This window comes from Oncorhynchus mykiss, chromosome 27 (assembly GCF_013265735.2).
Source record: "Oncorhynchus mykiss isolate Arlee chromosome 27, USDA_OmykA_1.1, whole genome shotgun sequence".
NCBI classification, from domain to species: Eukaryota; Metazoa; Chordata; class Actinopteri; order Salmoniformes; family Salmonidae; genus Oncorhynchus; species Oncorhynchus mykiss.
Window position 1 is genome coordinate 21,826,968 of NC_048591.1, and position 20,185 is coordinate 21,847,152.

General features: G+C 43.7%; 1 protein-coding gene across 1 annotated transcript in view; it reads right to left on the reverse strand.

Moving 5' to 3' along the window:
* Positions 1-14,493: 14,493 nt before the first annotated feature.
* LOC110507777 (reticulon-4 receptor-like 1) overlaps positions 14,494-20,185 on the reverse strand; it is a 226,027-nt gene continuing 220,335 nt past the window's right edge. The window contains exons 2-3 of the mRNA XM_021588005.2: positions 19,332-19,783; positions 14,494-17,632 (exon numbers count right to left, since the gene is read on the reverse strand). Of these exons, the coding sequence (XP_021443680.1) occupies positions 16,643-17,632; positions 19,332-19,783 (1,442 nt within the window). The 3' untranslated portion in view covers positions 14,494-16,642. The remainder of the gene's footprint in view (positions 17,633-19,331; positions 19,784-20,185) is intronic.

Consider the following 20,185-nt stretch of genomic DNA (forward strand, 5'->3'; position numbering starts at 1 on the left):
GTATTACTGTAATGGACATCCAGGGCTGTGTTACTGTAATGGACATCTAGGGCTGTGTTGCTGTAATGGACATCCATGGCTGTGTTACTGTAACTGACATCCAGGGCTGTGTAAGGTAATGGACATCTAGGGCTGTGTTGCTGTAATCAACATCCAGGGTTGTGTTAGGTAATGTACATCAGGGTTGTATTACTGTAATGGACACCTAGGGCTGTGTTACTGTAATGGACATCTAGGGCTGTGTTAGGTAATGGACATCCAGGGCTGTGTTAGGTAATGGACATCCAGGGCTGTGTTAGGTAATGGACATCCAGGGCTGTGTTAGGTAATGGACAGCCAGGGCTGTGTTAGGTAATGGACGTCCAGGGCAGTGTTAGGTAATGGACATCTAGGGCTGTGTTAGGTAATGGACATGCAGGGCTGTGTTAGGTAATGGACATCCAGGGCTGTGTTAGGTAATGGACATCCAGGGCTGTGTTCCTGTAATGGACATCCAGGGCTGTGTTCGGTAATGAACATCCAGAGCTGTGTTAGGTAATGGACATAAGGGCTGTATTACTGTAATGGCCTTCAGGCTGTATTACTGTAATTGACATCAGGCTGTGTTACTGTAATGGACATCAGGGCTCTATTACTGTAATAGACATCTAGGGCTGTGTTAGGTAATGGACATCCAGGGCTGTGTTAGGTAATGAACATCCAGAGCTGTGTTAGGTAATGGACATCAGGGCTGTATTACTGTAATGGCCTTCAGGGCTGTGTTACTGTAATGAATATCAGGGCTGTATTACTGTAATTGACATCAGGGCTGTGTTACTGTAATGGACATCAGGACTCTATTACTGTAATGGACATCAGGGCTGTATTACTGTAATGGAAATCTAGGCTCTATTACTGTAATGGACATCTAGGGCTGTGTTAGGTAATGGACATCCAGGGCTGTGTTAGGCAATGGACATCCAGGGCTGTGTTACTGTAATGGACATCCAGGGCTGTGTTAGGTAATGGACATCCAGGGCTGTGTTAGGTAATGGACATCCAGGGCTGTATTACTGTAATGGACATCCAGGGCTATGTTAGGTAATGGACATCCAGGGCTGTGTTACTGTAATGGACATCCAGGACTGTGTTAGGTAATGGACATCCAGGACTGTGTTAGGTAATGGACATCCAGGGCTGTGGTAGGTAATGGACATCTAGGGCTGTGTTAGGTAATGGACATCCAGGGCTGTGTTACTGTAATGGACATCTAGGGCTGTGTTAGGTAATGGACATCCAGGGCTTAGTTAGGTAATGGACATCAGGGAGCACTCAGAGTAGCTCTCCACCACATGCCGTGGCTCCAGCAGCACACCACAGGGCTAACATGCACCAGCACTAATGGGACCAAACATGATGGGTCCATTTGAGAAAGGTTTTGTTTTTCCTATTTGAGTTTGATTAAATAGCATATGACAGCGTTTATAGATTTCTTATTGGTTTGTGGTCCCAAGCCATGCACAGTCCAATTTCTATTCTGTAGGTTCACTGCCTCTTACAAGCTGTCTGGCTAGCTGCACCAAATGAATGTAGGGCTACAGAACATGAACAATCTGGCTATTATAACCTAGTTATTAGAGATCTAACTGTGTTTTCACAATCACCTGTTACTATTGTAATATGTTTCTACTGTCACATGACTCGTTTCTTACCTCGCTTTCAGATATTAACCAGACACACTGCTTATTAACTAACCTCTGTGACACCTACAGTACTTACCGGCATGACAAATATCAACATCAATATTGTCAACATGCCAAAATTTTTCCGTTATCGCTGGCCTGAAAGATGTCATTTAGTGACACCGCAGAGAGATCTGGAGAAGCTGGTATAACATCAAGGTGGCTGTGTCTGGCTGTAGCTGGGAGCGTGAGGATGGTCCCAGCAGCGTATCTTGTTGCTGATGTAACCTCACAATTAGCCCAGAGGACTGCAGACGTACATAGCCAATTAGAGCAGAGCCCAGTGCACTTGTCACAAAATCAATGCAGATCTGCCCGCCATTGCGGGACGCAGCCATGCCTGAGCACCACAGCATCATCACTAGGAGAGGAGAGAGAAGACCCAGCCTTCTGCTTTAGCATCATTTTCTCATCTCCACTCAATGGTCATACATGTCTTACAAAGGGAGAGGGAATTTATCCAGCCACATTGTAATCTTGAGTTACTACTACTTTCAGATTAAAATGTGGACTTGATCGGATTCTGGCCCTAATCTGATTTGATATTGTCTCTGTATGCTGTATTCCTGATCCTATCTGATCAGTTTTATTCACTGGCCATTATTCACTGGCCTCAAAGACTAGACGTAACATAGTAAATCTGTGACACTCAAATTAGTTTGGGTTGAAAGTGATGCTCCGTTCACATCGTGACGTAATTCATTACGCCATATATCAACAGAATCTTGCTCTGCTACTGAACACACACATGTAGTGTTTGTAACGCAAGATGGAGGTGAGCCCGTCTCTCAACAGAGATGGCCTTTATTTTGGGAGATTGCAAAATATGAACTCTTCATTCAAGACAGGATAAATATATTTTTTCAGGTTATAATAAAACCTGTTTTTATTTATTTTTTCTTGAACTTTTCCTCATCGACAAGGACTATGGAGTTTACAAAAATACACAGAGCTAAGCACAGGCAAAATCCTAGAGGAAAACCTGCTTCAGTCTGCTTTCCAACAGACACTGGGTGTAACGGCTGTCCTCTTCGTCTGATGATGAGGAATAGGAGTCATCGGACCAACACGCAGCGTGGTAAGTGGTCATTGTAAATTTAATTAAATAAACTGAACACTGAATGACACAAACCAGTCCTGTAAGGTGAAAAAAACAGGAAACAACTACCCACAAACACAGGTGGGAACAGGCTACCTAAGTATGGTTCTCAATCAGAGACAACGATTGACAAGCTGCCTCTGATTGGCAACCATACCAGGCCAAACACACAGAAATAAACATAGAATGAAAAACATAGAATGCACACTCCAACTCACACCCTGACAAAACCAAAATAGGGACATAAAAAAGGAACTAAGGTCAGGACGTGACACTGGGAGACAAATTCACCTTTCAGCTGGACAAGAACCTTAAACAGAAGGCCAAATATACACTAGAGTTGCTTACCAAAATGACATTGAATGTTCCTGAGTGGCCTAGTTACAGTTTTGACTTAAATCGGCTTGAAAATATATAGCAAGACTTGAACATGGCTGTCTAGCAATGATCAACAACCAACTTAACAGAGCTTGAAGAATATTCAAAAGAATAATGTGCAAATATTGTTGACAAGCTTCTAGCTATCCCATAAAGCCTTCACTGAAAACCACATATTTTCATAATCTTCTCTGTTTAGGTAACTTCCTGTTCTTCGACGGACTCTGGCTGGACTGAAGATGACTCAAAGTTAGAAAAATGTCAAAGTATGCGGTGTCAGTCTCGCAACAGAACCTTCAACCACAAGGGGGCATTGAGTTTTCACTCTGTTGTGGGCGTCTCCATTGAAATGCATGACATCCGGTGCAGCTAACCGAGTGCTTATGGGTAATGTGAATGAGGCTGAAGGCGGTACAGTCCGGTGGGGCATCCCGGCAAAACAAATAGTGGGGGTACGCCGTACCAGTAAAACATGAGCCTATCACAATAATTCAAACAAAATATCTAGAAAACTGTAGGCTTTTACACCATTATTTATCACTACCGCATGTCAGAGGCATGAAAAATGTGCAAATTAACTTGAAAACGCGCAGTATAGCCTGCGCTCCAAAACGCGATGTGGTTCGACAAAAACACAGACATTTTGCCAAGGCAGAGATGGCGAACACTGAGATGCGCGCAGACAGCAGTGGACGCATACATTCTGGCCTATTGATGATCGTTAAATGTCATTACACTTTTTGGTGTTTTGTGTAAAAGATGAACGATGGAATTATGTTGCAAGTGGATGAACAGGCGCGGGTAGCCTAATAATAATAATCCCTAAAAAATCATGACTGGTTGTGTTTGTGCCACAATAAAAGGTAATAAATTGTAAAAGTTAAATGACAAATCTTTACGACTAGGCCCACAGAGATCCTACTGAATTAACAGGGATTCTATGTAATTCTATGATTAGGCAAGTGCATGCACTCATAGGAGGTCCCGTACCAGGAAGAAATGAAATCTACTTTCACCCCTGATGATACGTTTTGTTATGGTTACAAAATAGTAGGTTACTTGAGGCAAAAACAAAAGGAGGGAGGTTAGTCGTGGAGGACGGGTGAGGGTATAACAGGAACGTCTAGCAACCCAAAGGTTTTGTGTTTGTCACGGACAATTTTAGCTAATTAGCAACTTTGCAATGATTTACTACTTTTTAGCTACTTTGCAACTACATAGAATGTTAGCTAACCCTTCCCCTAACCCTAACCCTTCCCCTAACCCTAACCTAACCCTACCTCCTAACCCTAACCCTTCCCCTAACCCTACTTCCTAACCCTAACCCTTCCCCTAACCCTACCTCCTAACCCTAACCCTACCTCCTAACCCTAACCCTTCCCCTAACCCTTCCCCTAACCCTACCTCCTAACCCTAACCCTTCCCCTAACCCTAACCCTTCCCCTAACCCTACCTCCTAACCCTAACCCTTCCCCTAACCCTTCCCCTAACCCTAACCCTTCCTCTAACCCTAACCCTTCCCCTAACCCTACCTCCTAACCCTAACCCTAACCTAACCCTACCGCCTAACCCTTCCCCTAACCCTACCTCCTAACCCTAACCCTTCCCCTAACCCTACCTCCTAACCCTAACCCTAACCTAACCCTACCTCCTAACCCTAACCCTAACCTAACCCTACCTCCTAACCCTAACCCTTCCCCTAACCCTACCTCCTAACCCTAACCCTAACCTAACCCCTAGACTAGCTAACATTAGCCACCTAGCTAACGTTAGCCACAGCAAATTGGAATTTGTAACATATCATACTTATTGTAAATTCGTAACATATCATACAAAATGGATTATGAACATCCACAAATGAATACATACTATACAAAACGTAACATATCATACTAGTAGTGTCACAGGTTTACATTTAATATATTATGTCTACCCCTGAGTCCAGGTTGGTCTATGGTCTATTACAGTACCTGTGTGAGATGAGGCTATTGTTCCTTCTGTAGGGACAACCTATTCCTTTCGTGGAACACATTGGCCCTTCAACAGGACAAACAAATGAGTGTGAATTCTCCATCCAAGGAGAGGCTATGTGCAGGACATTGGGGCAGAGTGCTGGGATTATCTGTTCTCTAGAACAGCATGTTGCAAACCATTATGCCACTCAGAGGAAAATGCCATGCTCCTCTCTTTAACCTCCCTGGGTCTACTGGCTCTCCTATATCCTAAGTGAGATCTCTCTCTGTTTCCCCATAACTCCAGCTGTTCCTCTATGTGTGTGTACGTGTGTGCATGTGTGTTCTCGTGCCAGTAGCTGTCATGACCTTGCAATGCTAATTATTTATACATGCCCTGTAGAATACTGGCAAGAGAATAGCCATTTTGGACCATTATTCACTTTCCATGACTGCTAAATGGATTCCTATGGAACCTTTTATTTACCTACCTGTGGTGATATTAATTATGTAGTCACAGGATACAACAGTATATAAACAAAGCGGAGCAAGGGGGAATGTTATATGTATTGTCTAGTGGAATTGGCTATGATGAAGAATTTGCTCATGACCAATTATTTTTGGGAAGTCATTATTTTTGTTAATGCTGTTTACTCTTGAGCCATGTTTTTTCCTCCTTCCTCCCCAACTGTTCCCCACTATCCCAATTTGCAAATCTAAACTGCAGAATTGGTCTTAAGCCATGAAAACAGACTCTGTGTGTGTTATTGGGCGTGTTTGGATATGCCAACCAGGCACTGTGTGTGGGGGTGTGCGTGTGTGCGTGCGTGCGTAGTGCACTGTGTGTGTATGTGTGTGTCTCAAATATACAGAGGTGAAATACCCCAAATGTAAACTATGTGTTTGTACGTGCATGTTTTAGCGTGTGTGATTTTAGTGTGCTGCTGTGCTGTGTGCCAGTGTGGGTGTGTTTATCCGTGTGCTACTGGTGCTGCAGGGCAGAAACATAGAGAGAGGGAGTGAAGGCAGTGTGAACTCAACCTCAGAGGGCCTTCAGTCTCCCACTGAGTGGGAGAGAGGGAAGGAGGAGGTGGAGGGAGATGGGATCCTCACGTGTCTCCTCTCTTCCTATTGTTGTTGTGATGTAACTTTCTGCATCGGCAGCAGCACAGAAAGATCAGCAGGAGGTCGAGACAGTCTTATTCTTCAGAGAGATGAAGGTTCTCCCACACAACTCAGTCCCCAGAAAGACATAGATGGAAAGAAGTGTTGCATGCAAATACACATCAGTTTACTTCCTCTTGTCAATGAGATATCCTTAAAAAATACCATGTTTGAATATCAATATGATGTTTTCATGTTGTTTTCCTAAGACCATTCGGCCGTATATATAAATAAATACTAGAGCAACAAATCATTTTCTATTTACAAATTCGATTTGATTGCAGCTGGTCGATGATAAGCATGCAGCATCAGGGTATTGATTGGGGAAACGTTGAAGACCGGCGGCTGTTGTTGAAGTGTATGGAGACGGGGAGTGTATGGAGGGATAATTAGACACTACCTGCTAGCCCAGTAATTACACACATCAGCTGTAACTCAGGCTGCAGCTCATTGCATTTCAAACAGTGACAATGTTCCGTGCTCTCCACAACACATTATATTGAATCCAGGTGTGAGTCCCAAATGGCATCCTATCCCCTATATAATGCACTACTTTTGACTAGAGCCCTATTGGCTTTTGTCAAAAGTAGTGCATTATACAGGGAATAGGGTGCGATTTGGGTTGTATCCCAGGAAGCTCCTGTGTAGTAAGTCCTCCCCACCCCTCGGAGCCTGAGGATTACGTGGGCTTGGTGGCTGTCGCTGACTTGCCTCGAGGTGAGTGGGGGAAATCATTTGTAGGATCACCAGGTTCCTTTCTCTCCATGACCCCCAGTAACTATGTCTGTCTGCCTGCCTGCCTGCCTGCCTGGGCATGATTAAATATGGATCTGGGGCCAGAGTTTCACAGCAGCACCTCAGAGGAGAGGAAAAATACACTGCACTGAAGAAGGAAGGCCTCTGCTCAGGTGATAGATAGAATAACCAGTGGTGAATTTAGCATGTCAATCTTGGTGGGGCAAAAAAATAAATAGTTGGGGGATGCCAGAAAAGCCACTACACAACACAACACTAAACAATACATTAATTGCACTATAACTGTGACAAATGGTGCCCACAAACTGTTAGGGCCTACATGAAGAGTCCCAACATCTTACTACTGCTACACCTGGCTATCAGCGAAGCCTAGTCTGTCAGCGAAACAGTTCATTCAACCTCATTTACTGCCTTTTAAAAAAACATAGTTGATATGGCTCTTGCTTAAACAAATGTGGTTTCTGCTGACAATTGAGATGTACAAACTATGGCAGCAAATAAGCAAATAAGAGGCCAACTGTAATTTCGATTAAGACATTAAAGAGCAAGCAACGATGGACGTAGTCAATATAACTATTTGTTCAGCACTTTTGAAATGTACAGGGACAGAATTTAGAACATGGGCCGTTCTTACATTGTTCTGCCTGTACACAAGGTCAGAACTGTAGGATAAATGAAGGGGGCATGTAAGCAGAAAATGAAAGCTCTTACAATATTCAAGGATTACATTTCTCTAAAACAGGATATAGGCTAAATGTGCACCACCATGTCAGAACAGTAAGCAAAATTAAGAGGGGAAAATAGACCAAATTATTAGTGTAAGGCACATAGGCTACTAACAGCTTACTACACCACATACATGTAGTATTACATATCTCCCTGGCATATTACATCATTTATGCAGCAGCATACAATATATTTTTGGACTCACCTGGTTGTGTTGTGCTCACTTGAACAGGAAGGAGGCGCAGCGGTCCTTTGTGGGGGAATTTTGTCATCAAACTTTGTCATCAGGGCCTCCCGGGTGGCGCAGTGGTTAAGGGAGCTGTACTGCAGCGCCAGCTGTGCCACCAGAGACTCGCGCCCAGGCTCTGTTGTAACCAGCCGTGACCGTAACCGGTCCGTGGGGCGACGCACAATTGGCCTAGCGTCGTCCGGGTTAGGGAGGGTTTGGCCGGTAGGGAAATCCTTGTCTCATCGCGCACCAGCGACTCCTGTGGCGGGCCGGGCGCAGTGCGCACTAACCAAGGTTGCCAGGTGCACTGTGTTTCCTCCGACACATTGATGCGGTTGGCTTCCGGGATGGATGGCGCTGTATTAAGAAGCAGTGCGGCTTGGTTGGGTTGTGTATCGGACGACGCATGACTTTCAACCTTTGTCTCTCCCGAGCCCGTACGGGAGTTGTAGAGATGAGACAAGATAGGAGGTAAACAATTGGATACCATGAAATTGGGGAGAAAAAGGGGTAAAAATAAATAAATAAAAATATTAAAACAAATAAAATAAATAAAAAATTAAAAACTTTGTCATCAAAGTCTGGCATTCTTTGGATTTATGGAGCTTTCAAGACATCAGGTCATAGTTCTAAAAAGAGGCCCAAGTTCCCAACTTACATTTCCGAATTGGATGGCCGTTCAAAAAGTATTCTCCCAGTCGGAGCTCCCAAATGTCTTGAACTCACTGAAGTCAGATTTCTCAGTTCCGAGTTAAGTTGTTTTGAGCGCGGCAGAAATCATTCTGGATTGACAGCATGGCCAATGTTTATCATTTTCAGCTTGGAAAAGAGACCATTAAACCCAGACTTGGGACCACACTGCTACTCCACTGAATAACAGGCTAATGATTGCTTTGCAATGCTTGCAGTTAGCCATGGATTCTTTCCAAACCACTCATTGTTGAATTTGCAATTTCCAACTTGTTGTGTAATGTTTATGTCCAATGGCCGATGAGCACCAATACGTTTTATAATTTCTCTTCATTATTTTTCTCCATATGACAAGGATTAGAAAGGATTTGCCAGTAGATTGTCGACTTGATTCATGATGATGACTGCTAGCTAAGATTTTGAAAGTATGAGTCCAATCAAAGCTACTGTAGATATAACGTGATTTGACGTCATTTTATCTGTGGCCAATGACCTTTAGCCTTCTTGGATGGGCACTTCTAATGTAACTATATGGCAGCACCCAAGGGGCTTGAATTTTCAAGCTCTACCCTTAGATTTGGCGGTGATGTAGTGTCCCCATGAGTGACAGAACACTGAGCCAATCACAGCACAACTAGAGGACATTACCAACCCGTACGTTCCGTATTTTCTGCTGGCTGCCCCACCACCACAGAAAGCACTGAGCTAGGCTGAAACATCTGCATTTTGAGCTGCCTTAAGAAAGCAAAAAAGGATTTATTTGCAAACTGATATATAACACGTATTAATGCCAAATAACAAGCAAAACAGGCAACCCCATCCCCCAAAAAGATTGACGGGTTGCCACTGAGAATAACCATGAAAATATTGTCATGTTGCTGTGCTTCTCTGAGAGCAGGGCTTTGGTGTACTGAAGACAAGTACTTGTATTTGGTTTGACCTGACTAAAATCATCTGGATTGAAACATTGTCATCTTAAGTGGTAATGTGGAGTACACAGTATGCCGATCTCTCTTTTCATTTCATGTTCTGACAACCTGGCCATATTCAAGGTTCTGTTACATTTGTATTGTAGCTGTTCTGTAGAAAAAAAGATGGCCACGGATACAACAGGACTGTATGTGAAGTGCAAGACTGGGAGGTGTGTGATTAAAGGCAGGGAAAGCAACATGGTGTTGCTTGTGGAGAAGAGGTGTGTGTTGTCTGTCTGTCAGGTCTGGGTGTAGGGTGATTCATCGGAGTGGAGAAAGTGCTTTGTGTGTCATTAGCCCCTTGTCTGGGTCCTGCACCTCAGAAGAGTGATGGGCCCCAGGGCTTTACAGTCACAGAAAGGACTGCTGTTTTCTTCCACCACTCTCAAATTGATCGTATGTGTTAATTGCCGCCATTGATTAGCAGCAGAGCAGATGTGAGACTGCTTCAATGGGCCTGGATGTCCAGGAGTGGGTAGAGGGAGATGTTGTCGTCTTTAAAGGGGCAATCCGCAATTGCTACATTCATTTTTGGACTTAGTGATATATGCCCATTGACTCTTGAAGAAAATAATTAACTTTACCTTGTGAGCTAAGTTCAACTGTCGTACTACTATAGAAGCCAAAATATAAGCTTGTTATACTCCAATTTCTGTAAACAACATACATGTAAACAAACACTGTATAGCCTCAAAATAATGGTTACAAATATAATTTTGATATCATGGATATCTATGAATTTGAGTAGTTACATTTCTCCAGTCCCATCCCTCAGCCTTTTGCCAAAACAGTGGTGGGATGCCCACTTTGTTATTGTTTCAGCTGTGGATTGGTCCTTTAAGAAACAGTAATAGTCCCTCTGTAAAACAGTCCCTTTGTAAATCACATTCCAGCCAACGTAAACGGCAAGGTGCACTTTAACTGTCGTCCATTTTAGGAAGGGGAAATCTGATTTATCACATAACTCCATCCTCTCAGAATATTACAAATAAGCTTTTCTACCAATCACTGATCATGGTAATAGACAGCCAGGTTAAGCTTATTCTTTTCACCTATGCAGCAGACCTAAGTTAAGGTCAAACAACAGAAGTGCTTCCTCTCCCTGCAGGTGGTGATGTGGCCTTGGGCTAGCTATGTCCTAGCGTTTTAGTATGCCGCCTGGTTAGCATGGAGAGAGCTGGTGGAGGTACAGTCCTTCAGGGATTCTCAGGCTAAATAAATCAAATAAAAGGGCTGAGGAAAGAAAGGAACTTATGCAGAAATAGGTGACATTAGCTTTGTGATTGATTGGGGAGACAGGGACTCTGAGAGAGTGAGAGGAGAGAGGGAGAGAGGTAGGGGGAGGTAGCTAGAGCTAGCAGGTAGTGTTTGGTTTGTGTAATGCTTCTTCTGTTAATTATCATGTCCCCCTGTGATAATCTTCCCCTCTCAGCTCCCTCTCTTTCTCACTCTCTTTATGCATTTTATAAATGCCTGCTTTTAATTAAACCCACACAACGGTGACAGAGAGTCAATTAAACGCTATGCAACAGACACAGATCGTCATCATACACTATAATAATAATATATATTTGTTGCATTCCACTTATTTTATCGTATGTAGGGCTGCAAAGCTTCCGATAAGAAGACAGTGAATGTTCCTGAGTGGCCGAGTTACAGTTTTGACTTAAATCTACTTGAAAATCTATGTCAAGAAATTGGTTGTCTAGCAATGATCAACCAATTTGACAGAGCTTGAAGAATTCTGAGAATAATAATGGGCAAATATTGTATAATCCAGGTGTGCAAAGCTCTTAGAGATTTACCCAGAAACACTCACAGCTGTAATCACAGCCATGTGATTCTAACATGTATTGATTCAGGGGTGTGAATACTTATGTCAATTAGATTTTTCTGTATTTCATGTCCAATAAATGTTTGAAAATTTCTAAAAACAAGTTTTCAGTTTGTCATTATGGGCTGTTGTGTGTTGATGGGTGAGAAATAAAAATTGATTTCATCCATTTTGAATTCAGGCTGTAAAACAACAAAATGTGCAATAAGTCAAGGGATATGAATACTTTCTGAAGGCACTATATTCTCAGGCTATGAGATGGATCAACAAGCACATCTCTCACTGTGCTTTGGGAGTGTGTATATGTTGTGTATAATGAAGATTGTTGTGGTGCCATGTACACTGAATGTACAAAACTTTATGAAAGTCTACTCTTTCCATAACATAGACTGACAAGGTGAATCCAGGTGAAAGCTATGATCCCTTATTGATGTCACTTGCTAAATCCACTTCAGTCAGTGTTTTTAAGCCTTGAGACCAATGAGACATGGATTGTGTATGTGTTCCATTTAGAGGGTGAGTGGGCAAGACAAAAGATTGAAGTGCATTTGTACGGGGTATGGTAGTAGGTGCCAGGTGTACCGGTTTGTGTCAGGAAGTGTGTATAAAAAATGGTCCACCAACCAAAGGACAGCTCAGGCGTTCTTAATGTTTTGTACACTCAGTATATGTATAGCTTACGTATTAATAGACCCCCAATATTAAGCTCATCCTCTGTTGTGAACTTGTAGCCAACACACACCCCCTCTCTCATTTACCCCTTCCTGTCTCGTGTATCTCTCCTCCATGCATGTTGTCATGGCCTCAATCATCCCTTCTTTTCTCGCCCGGCTGTTCCCTCTGTCGTTTTTTGCCCTCTTACGCTCCCTCAAGCCCTCTCTCCTCTGTCTCTCGGCTCTACCATCTGTTGTCTCCTCTCTTTTTATTTCCTCCACTCCCTCAATCCATCCCCATGTCATATCAACTCACACTCTTATGTTGCCTTTCTCTTCCTCTGTCTCTATCTCTCTCTCTCTCTCATTTGCTCAGTTCACTCATCATTGGTTCATCACGTATTCAAATGTTTGACACATGTTTTGGCTCAAGCTTCTGTGAGATATGTTTAAACTGGTGACCTACCTGCTTTACACGGAGGATTTTCCCAATAGAACTATGTTGGTTCTGACTATGCTGCGCACTCTTGGATTCAACCACAACAAGACAATTACAATTAAGCTCCCGCCTTTGAAGTACCTCACAAATAAGTGGGTCAAGTCAGATGACAGTTTCTGTGAGTGAAATACTAATTTATCCCAAAGTTGAGAAAAAAATTAATAATATAAAACTACCCACCCGAAGCTACCTCAAGGTGAGTCATTTAACATTGGTTATGGCCCCCATTTTTCCTGTATAGCCTACTTTTGCATAGGCTACATATCAGACAAACCTTGTTTCTAGGGGAGCAGCAGATTTAGATGAGTGTGATTGGTTAATGGGGTGTTGTGTCTGGCTCTCTGAGATTGCTCCTAAATGTGTAAACAATGATTGCCCTAGTGAAGCGAGCAGTAATATGGAATGCCTTGTGTAGCTGTAAAGTGCTTAATTGTCAGTGTCATTTCCTAATGAGTCGGGACGACTTGCAATGATGCTGTTAAGGAAATGGTGGTATCGTTTGTCAGCATGGGTTTATTCTCTGTACACCCTTATCGCTCCATGATGCCTTTACTGAGAGGGATTGCTAAGTGGAGTTGAGTTTATAGTGAATGGCTTCAACTGCGGGAAGAAATATCAAGTTCCACACAGTGACTACTGTATATGTGGTAAAGGTGATATTATAACCAAGCCTCCAAATCAAATTCACAGTATAGCTCTGTAGAGTGTATATTATGGAATAATATTGATGATACAGTATATGCCAAAAACAAGAAGAGAGCATCAGAAGAACACATTCTCTCCGTAACACATTCACCTGTCTGTCTCATGCAGCCATTGCCGCGGGGCTTGGTGGGCTTGCAGAACTACAGCCTGCGTGGCTGGAGAGCTCAACGACTGTCCATCTTATGCACTTATAGTATTGATGTCTAGTTATGTTAGTAGAGAGAGATATGTGTGTGAGGCAGAGAGAGAGGACAGGAGAGACAGAGAGGACGGAGAGGGTGAGAGAGAGAAAGGACAGGAGAGAGGGGCTTGATGGCGCTAGAGCCCAATGCTAATAGATGCCAGAGCTACTCATTCATTTTAATGTCATTCCGCAGCCATCCTCAACGATGCATAAAACTATGTTCCCCGCCCCCCTTTTTCGTTTAACAGAATATTTAAAAAAAAATATATATATATACGAAATTGCACTCTTACTTGTGGATCAATTTCCATCATGGTGAGGGGTAGAGAAGAGGAAATAGAATTTATGTTCTAACGTTCCATGAATAATAATAATAACCCTGAATATCTACAGATTCACGGTGACACTCATAAATACCCTTAATGCCTTCTAAATGATTTATTGAACTGCAGTGTATCACACCGAGCTATGCATTTCACTGACTCTGTACAGAACTCTGTCTGCATGTAGACCAGTAGTCTGTGTGATTATTTTTGTGTTTTTGGTCAATAGATGACAATTACTGTAATAGTTTTGGCCTGCTTTCTTTGGTCAATTTCTCTAAAATAAAATCTATTTATTATTGATGTGTGTGTTGCATATGTATACAAGCCAAGCGTTGAGCCAGGGAGATGTCTCTATTTGTAGAAAGCAGCCAGTTTAGCCAGCAGTGTCTGATGAGGGGAGACAGATTGAAAAGTAGTGCACATACTGAGTGGGAAACAGGGAGGAAAGAGACAAACATGCTGACAGAGGCAATTTCAGCTTTAAATTCCTAATAAAGAGAAAGACCAGGGAGGATTCAGCCTGACTCCCAGCTTCTCCAGGGCCTACTGCACAGCCTTGTGGAAGCCCGTGTCTGAATACTAAATAAACACAGTCAAACAGTCATCTTTAACATAAGAAGATATAGATTTTAATATCTTTATAAACATTTTGTACTGTTGTTCTTTGATAACGACTTATTGAACCCTTCAATCATGGCAAAGACAGGAGATAGATGGGGAACAGTAGGGGGGAACTGAATTGTGCATTTTTATCCGATAAAGAGTTAGACAGGATGTAACAAAAAAAAGGAAATAAAAATGTTCCTTTTAGCAAACCAAAAAAAATGAAATTGTTAATGAATTTAAAGAAAGATTGTCCCCTCATCAGGGGAGCAGAAACCCTGTTTTCATTGTGGATGACGTCATTAATATTGTTATTCTCATAATAAATGGTTAATATTAGAACTGCAGTTAGTTAGTCCTCTTGTCATTGTTAATGGTACAGTTAACATCATTATTATTACAAACATCGTCAACTTATTGTTGTATTTTCCGGAGGCAAAAAAGCTCCTGTAGTCCAGGGGGATAGTAGTCCAGCAGTAGTCTGTCTGTCCGTTTGTCTATCCATGGTCCTGTTAAACCCCTGCTACTTTAGAAGTGATTGTCTTTCTCTTGGTTCCCCACATCCATTGAAAGAACAGCAGTCAATGTAGAGAGGCATTTTAGCAGTTCCATTATTTCCAAGAGAGCGGTCCACGTTTTGCCATGCTCGATTGAATCATTTTTTCCCCTTTTATAATATTTTATTCATTACAGAAGTCATTTAAGGTACACATATTGTTTTAGTTTTTTCTCTAGTCTTGTTGGGCAGTTGTTTTCCTTTGATGTCCAATGATTAGGACAATATAAATGTTCCTCACGTTCTCAATGAGGAGGGGATGCCCACACTGAAGAGTGTTCTGTTCAGCGAAGCCCAAAGCCTCACTGGGAAACTGAGAATAGCCAATCTGACCCTTAACCCCTAAGGCTCTGTACCCTGTATAGGGCTCCATCTCTAGGTCCTCTTTACGTCTTGGCAAAATCAAACAAACAACATTTTGAGACAAGAAATAGACAGATCCATCAATATTCACAGCTTCCTTCTCGTGGGGGGACACACTGGTTTTGAAGGAGATGGGAGTGGACCACAGTCCCACTCACCTCCATACAGATAATTAGCAGCTTGGGTATATTAGCTTAATATGTAGTAGCACATGTAGAAAATGACCTGGAGCAGGTAGAAAGGCAGGACATTTAGAAGCAGGAATGAATAAAGCAGAATGTAAATATTGTAGAAGTACTGTAAAGTAGGCAGAAGATGTATACCTAGATATGTAGCTCGGGGTCAATGTTACCTGAGCATGGAGCAGAAGTGACCTAGTTATCATACTGGAGCTGGAGCTGACTGGTCTGTGTGTGTGCTGCTCTTTGCAGTGCTGTTTCTGTACTTTTCCATTACTTCTGCTAAGAAGTGAGCGTTGCACATTCCTGTTCTGATATGGAATTATGATTTATGACCGGGCAGCTTCCTGCTTATCTCTATTGATGAGCAATACCCTCGAATTCCTCGGTGGCCCAATTCTATGCAGCAGCTATTGGCAATTAATGTAATAAAAAACATTTGGCAAATAATATGAAACACAAGATTGGGCTAGACTTCTCTGTGATGGTTTCTTTCACCACGTCATCTGTTTTCTGTTTCACCCCTCAATAAGGATTTACAAACTGTGAACTGATAATTAAAAGCTGGCTTCAACACGTTTGCCTTAGAGACTATCTGTCTCATAGCTAAATTGCTGCATTTCACCATCTCTTTTTTTCCCCAAAAAAGTTTCGTTATCTGTGCTTCAGCAGAGTCGGAAATGACAACAGGAAATGACAACAGGAAATGACAACAGGAAATGACAACAGGAAATGAGAACATAATGGCAACAGTGGCAGTGCAAGCGTGTTCTGTGTTTTCCTTTCGTCTTTCCTCACTCCCCGTCCCTCACACATCCCCGTCCCTCACACATCCCCGTCCCTCACACATCCCCGTCCCTCACACATCCCCATCCCACATTTGATGTTGATGTTTGAAAGTCTATTTCAGTCTAAACAGCTCCCTACACAATGTTTTACACACACAACCACACACACAAAGTACACACACACACAGACCTTGTTGTGCAGGAGCTAGAGCAGGTCTAAGGACTGCAATGTTGTCGTTTAGCCAGTATCTATCCCTCCCTCTAGGTCAGCGGAGAATATGGGCAATGGTCATGGGCAACAAAGCTCCCATTATGGCATTGAGATGTATTAAGGGCTGGGAGAACGTGGCCCTATTGGTGGCTTGTTGCACCCCACTAGGGGGGCGAACAGTGGTCCGGGGAGGGCACTTATGCTTCCTCCGAGTGACCGTGCCATCCGGGGACGTGTGGTCATATTTGCCCCCTTCAAAATCGGGCGAGGAATACTCCTTATCGGCTATCTCCTTTAAGGTATGCACCTCATTCTGCCCTTTCCCCTTGCCTCCCCTGACGCGCTGGCGGGTGCAGTTCCGAGCGCGGCCTGGCCTCTGAGGGGGCGCCACCCCAGGTTGTCCCTCTGATGCTGTGCCCTCCCCGCTTATGGACGGGGGTGGATGGGGCAGAGGCGAGGGTGGCGAGGGATAGTGTGGTGACTCGTTGTGGTGAGGACGGTGGGGGTGGGAGTGAGGAGGTGGCACCGGGTGTGGCTCCTTCTTCAGAGACACCTTTTCAGTCCCGGCCCAGGTCTTGCTCTGGTGCAGGGACTCAGAGCCAGAGCAGTTGGGGAAGTCCTCCTTGCGGAGCTGCTTGAGGTCCTTCCCAGCCACCTCGGCCGGGGCCTGACAGCCTACGGACGAAGTAGAGCCTCTGAAGCGTTTGAGCCAGTCCCACAGCGACAGGGCCTTGCAGTCACACTCCCAGGGGTTGTCGTTGAGGCGCAGGTACTCCAGGGCAGGCAGCAGTGCCAGGCAGTCTCCAGACAGCTCGGTCAGTGAGTTGTTGAACAGGTAGAGGGTGGTGAGGCGACGCAGGTCGTGGAAGGCCAGGCGGTCCACCCACTGCAGCTGGTTGTGGTGCAGCAGCAGGCGGTCCAGGGCCCCCAGCCCCCGGAAGGTGTTCTGGTGCAGCGACCACAGACGGTTCCCATGCAGGAACAGGTGGCTCAGGTTGTGGAGGTCCACAAAGATATCATCCTGCAGGAACTCCAGGTGATTATCCTGAGAACAGCCAAACACAGCAAAATGGAGAGGTTATACACCTACGGTACTCTGTAACACTGTACCTACCAACATGTTGTTTGGTTATAAGGTATGTGGCTACTATAAAGTAGGACAGAGAAACTAAAGCTTAACAGCTCTGGGTATATACAGTACCAGTCAAAAGTTTGGACTCACCTACTCATTCAAGGGTTTTTCTTTATTTGGACTATTTTCTACATTGTAGAACAATAGTGAAGACATCAAAACTATGAAATAACACATGTGGAATCATGTAGTAACCAAAAAAGTGTTAAACAAATCTAAATATACCCCCTTTGCATTGATGACAGCTTCGCACACTCTTGGCATTCTCTCAAACAGCTTAATCTGGAAACCGTTCCAACAGTCTTGAAGGAGTTCCCACATATGCTGAGCACTTGTTGACTGATTTTCCTTCACTCTGCAGTCCAACTCATCCCATCTCAATTGGGTTGAGGTCGGGTGATTGTGGAGGCCAGGTCATCTGATGCGGCACTCAATCACTCTCTTTGGTCAAATAGCCCTTACACAGCCTGGAGGTCTGTTTTGGGTCATTGGCCTGTTGGAAAACAAATCATAGTCCCACTAAGTGCAAACCAGATGGGATGGCGTATTGCTGCAGAAAGCTGTGGTAGCCATGCTGGTTAAGTGTGCCTTGAATTCTAAATAAATCACAGACAGTGTCACCATCAAAGCACCCCCACACATCACACCTCCTCCTGTGGGAACCACACATGCGGAGATCATCCGTTCACCTACTCTGCGTCTCACAACGGCACGGCGGTTGGAACCAAAAATCTCAAATTTGGACTCATCCGACCAAAGAACAGATTTCCACCGGTCTAATGTCCATTGCTCATGTTTATTGGCCAAAGCAAGTCTCTTCTTCTTATTGGCGTCCTTCGACCATGAAGACCTGATTCACGCAGTCTCCTCTAAACAGTTGAGATGTGTCTGTTACTTGAATTAATTTGGGCTGCAACTTCTGAGGCAGTTAACTCTAATGAATTTATCCTCTGCAGCAGAGGTAACTTCCTTTCCTGAGGGGGTCCTCATGAGAGACAGTTTCATCATATTGCTGTTTTTTGAGCACTTGTTCTTGAATTATTTTGCGCACAAAGTTATTGACATTTTCAGGATTGACTGACCTTCATGTCTTAATGTAATGATGGACTGTTGTTTCTCTTTGCTTATTTGAGCTGTTTAGCCATCATATGGACTTGGTATTTTACCAAATCGGGCTAACTTCTGTATCCCACCCCTGCCTTGTCACAACACAACTGATTGGCACAAATGTATTAAGAAGGAAAGAAATTCCACAAATTAACTTTTAACAAGGCACACCTGTTAATTGAAATGCATTCCAGGTGACTACCTCATGAAGCTGGTTGAGAGAATGCCAAGAGTGTGCAAAGCTGTCATCAAGGCAAAGGGTGGCTACTTTGAAGAATCTGTTTAACACTTTTTTGGTTACAACATGATTCCATGTGTTATTTCATAGTTGTGATGTCTTCACTATTATTCTACAATGTAGAAAATATTAAAAATAAAGAAAAACCCTCGAATCAGTAGGTGTGTCCATACTTTTGACTGGAACTCTATATTGTATTTTCAAATGTAAAATGCAGCATTGTTTTGTTTGACTAAAAGTGTCATAGAGCCCCAGTGGCCAATGTACCTGTAGGTAGAGATACTGCAGGTTGCGTAGCCCCTGGAAGATGTTACTGGGCAGCGCACTGAGCCCACAGCGGTACAGGTGCAGAGCATGGAGCCGGCCCAGCCCATGGAAGGTGTCTGCAGCCAGGGAACGCAGGTGACGGTTGTCCCCCAGGTCCAGCTCCTCCAGCTGGGCGAAGCCGTGGAATGTGGAGGGCTCGATGTAGGTGATGTTGTTGGAGTAGATCCACAGTGTGACCGTGGTGGGGCTGAAATGGCCCTGCAGCAGCCGGTGGATCTTGTTGTTCTGCAGGAAGATGCGCTCGCTGTGCGGGGGAATGCCTTCGGGGACGGACAGAAAGTTGTGTGCCTGGCAGCTGACAGTACTGGGCGCGGTGTAGCAGATACAGTGGTGTGGGCAGGACCAGGAAAGCTCCAGACCACAGAGAACCAGCAGGAACTCCAGCCCGCAGCCTGGAGAGAGGACAGAGAGAAAGAAATAAATTAGAGGAGGTAGCTACATTTAGACTGGGGATTTGATTCTGAATTGAAAATCTGCCGCCTGACTTTGATGTCTATTTCGGGACATGAAAGGAAAGAAGAATGATTTTTGGAATATTATTTTCGAGGAAGTCGAGAAAGATGAGTTGGGGGGAGAGGAGAAATACTGTAAGTGGAATCAAAGTGATAAAATAGTGAGATATTGACTAGGAAGAAGGGATGGGCAAGGGGGTAGGATGATAAAGGAGATCTGGAGAAAGCCATGTCAGGAGTAAACAGTATGAGGGATGATGTAGGGAGGCCAGACCAGAGAGAGACTGTCAGATATATCTATATAAGAGAGAAAAATGGATTCTGGCCTGATAGATGACTCAT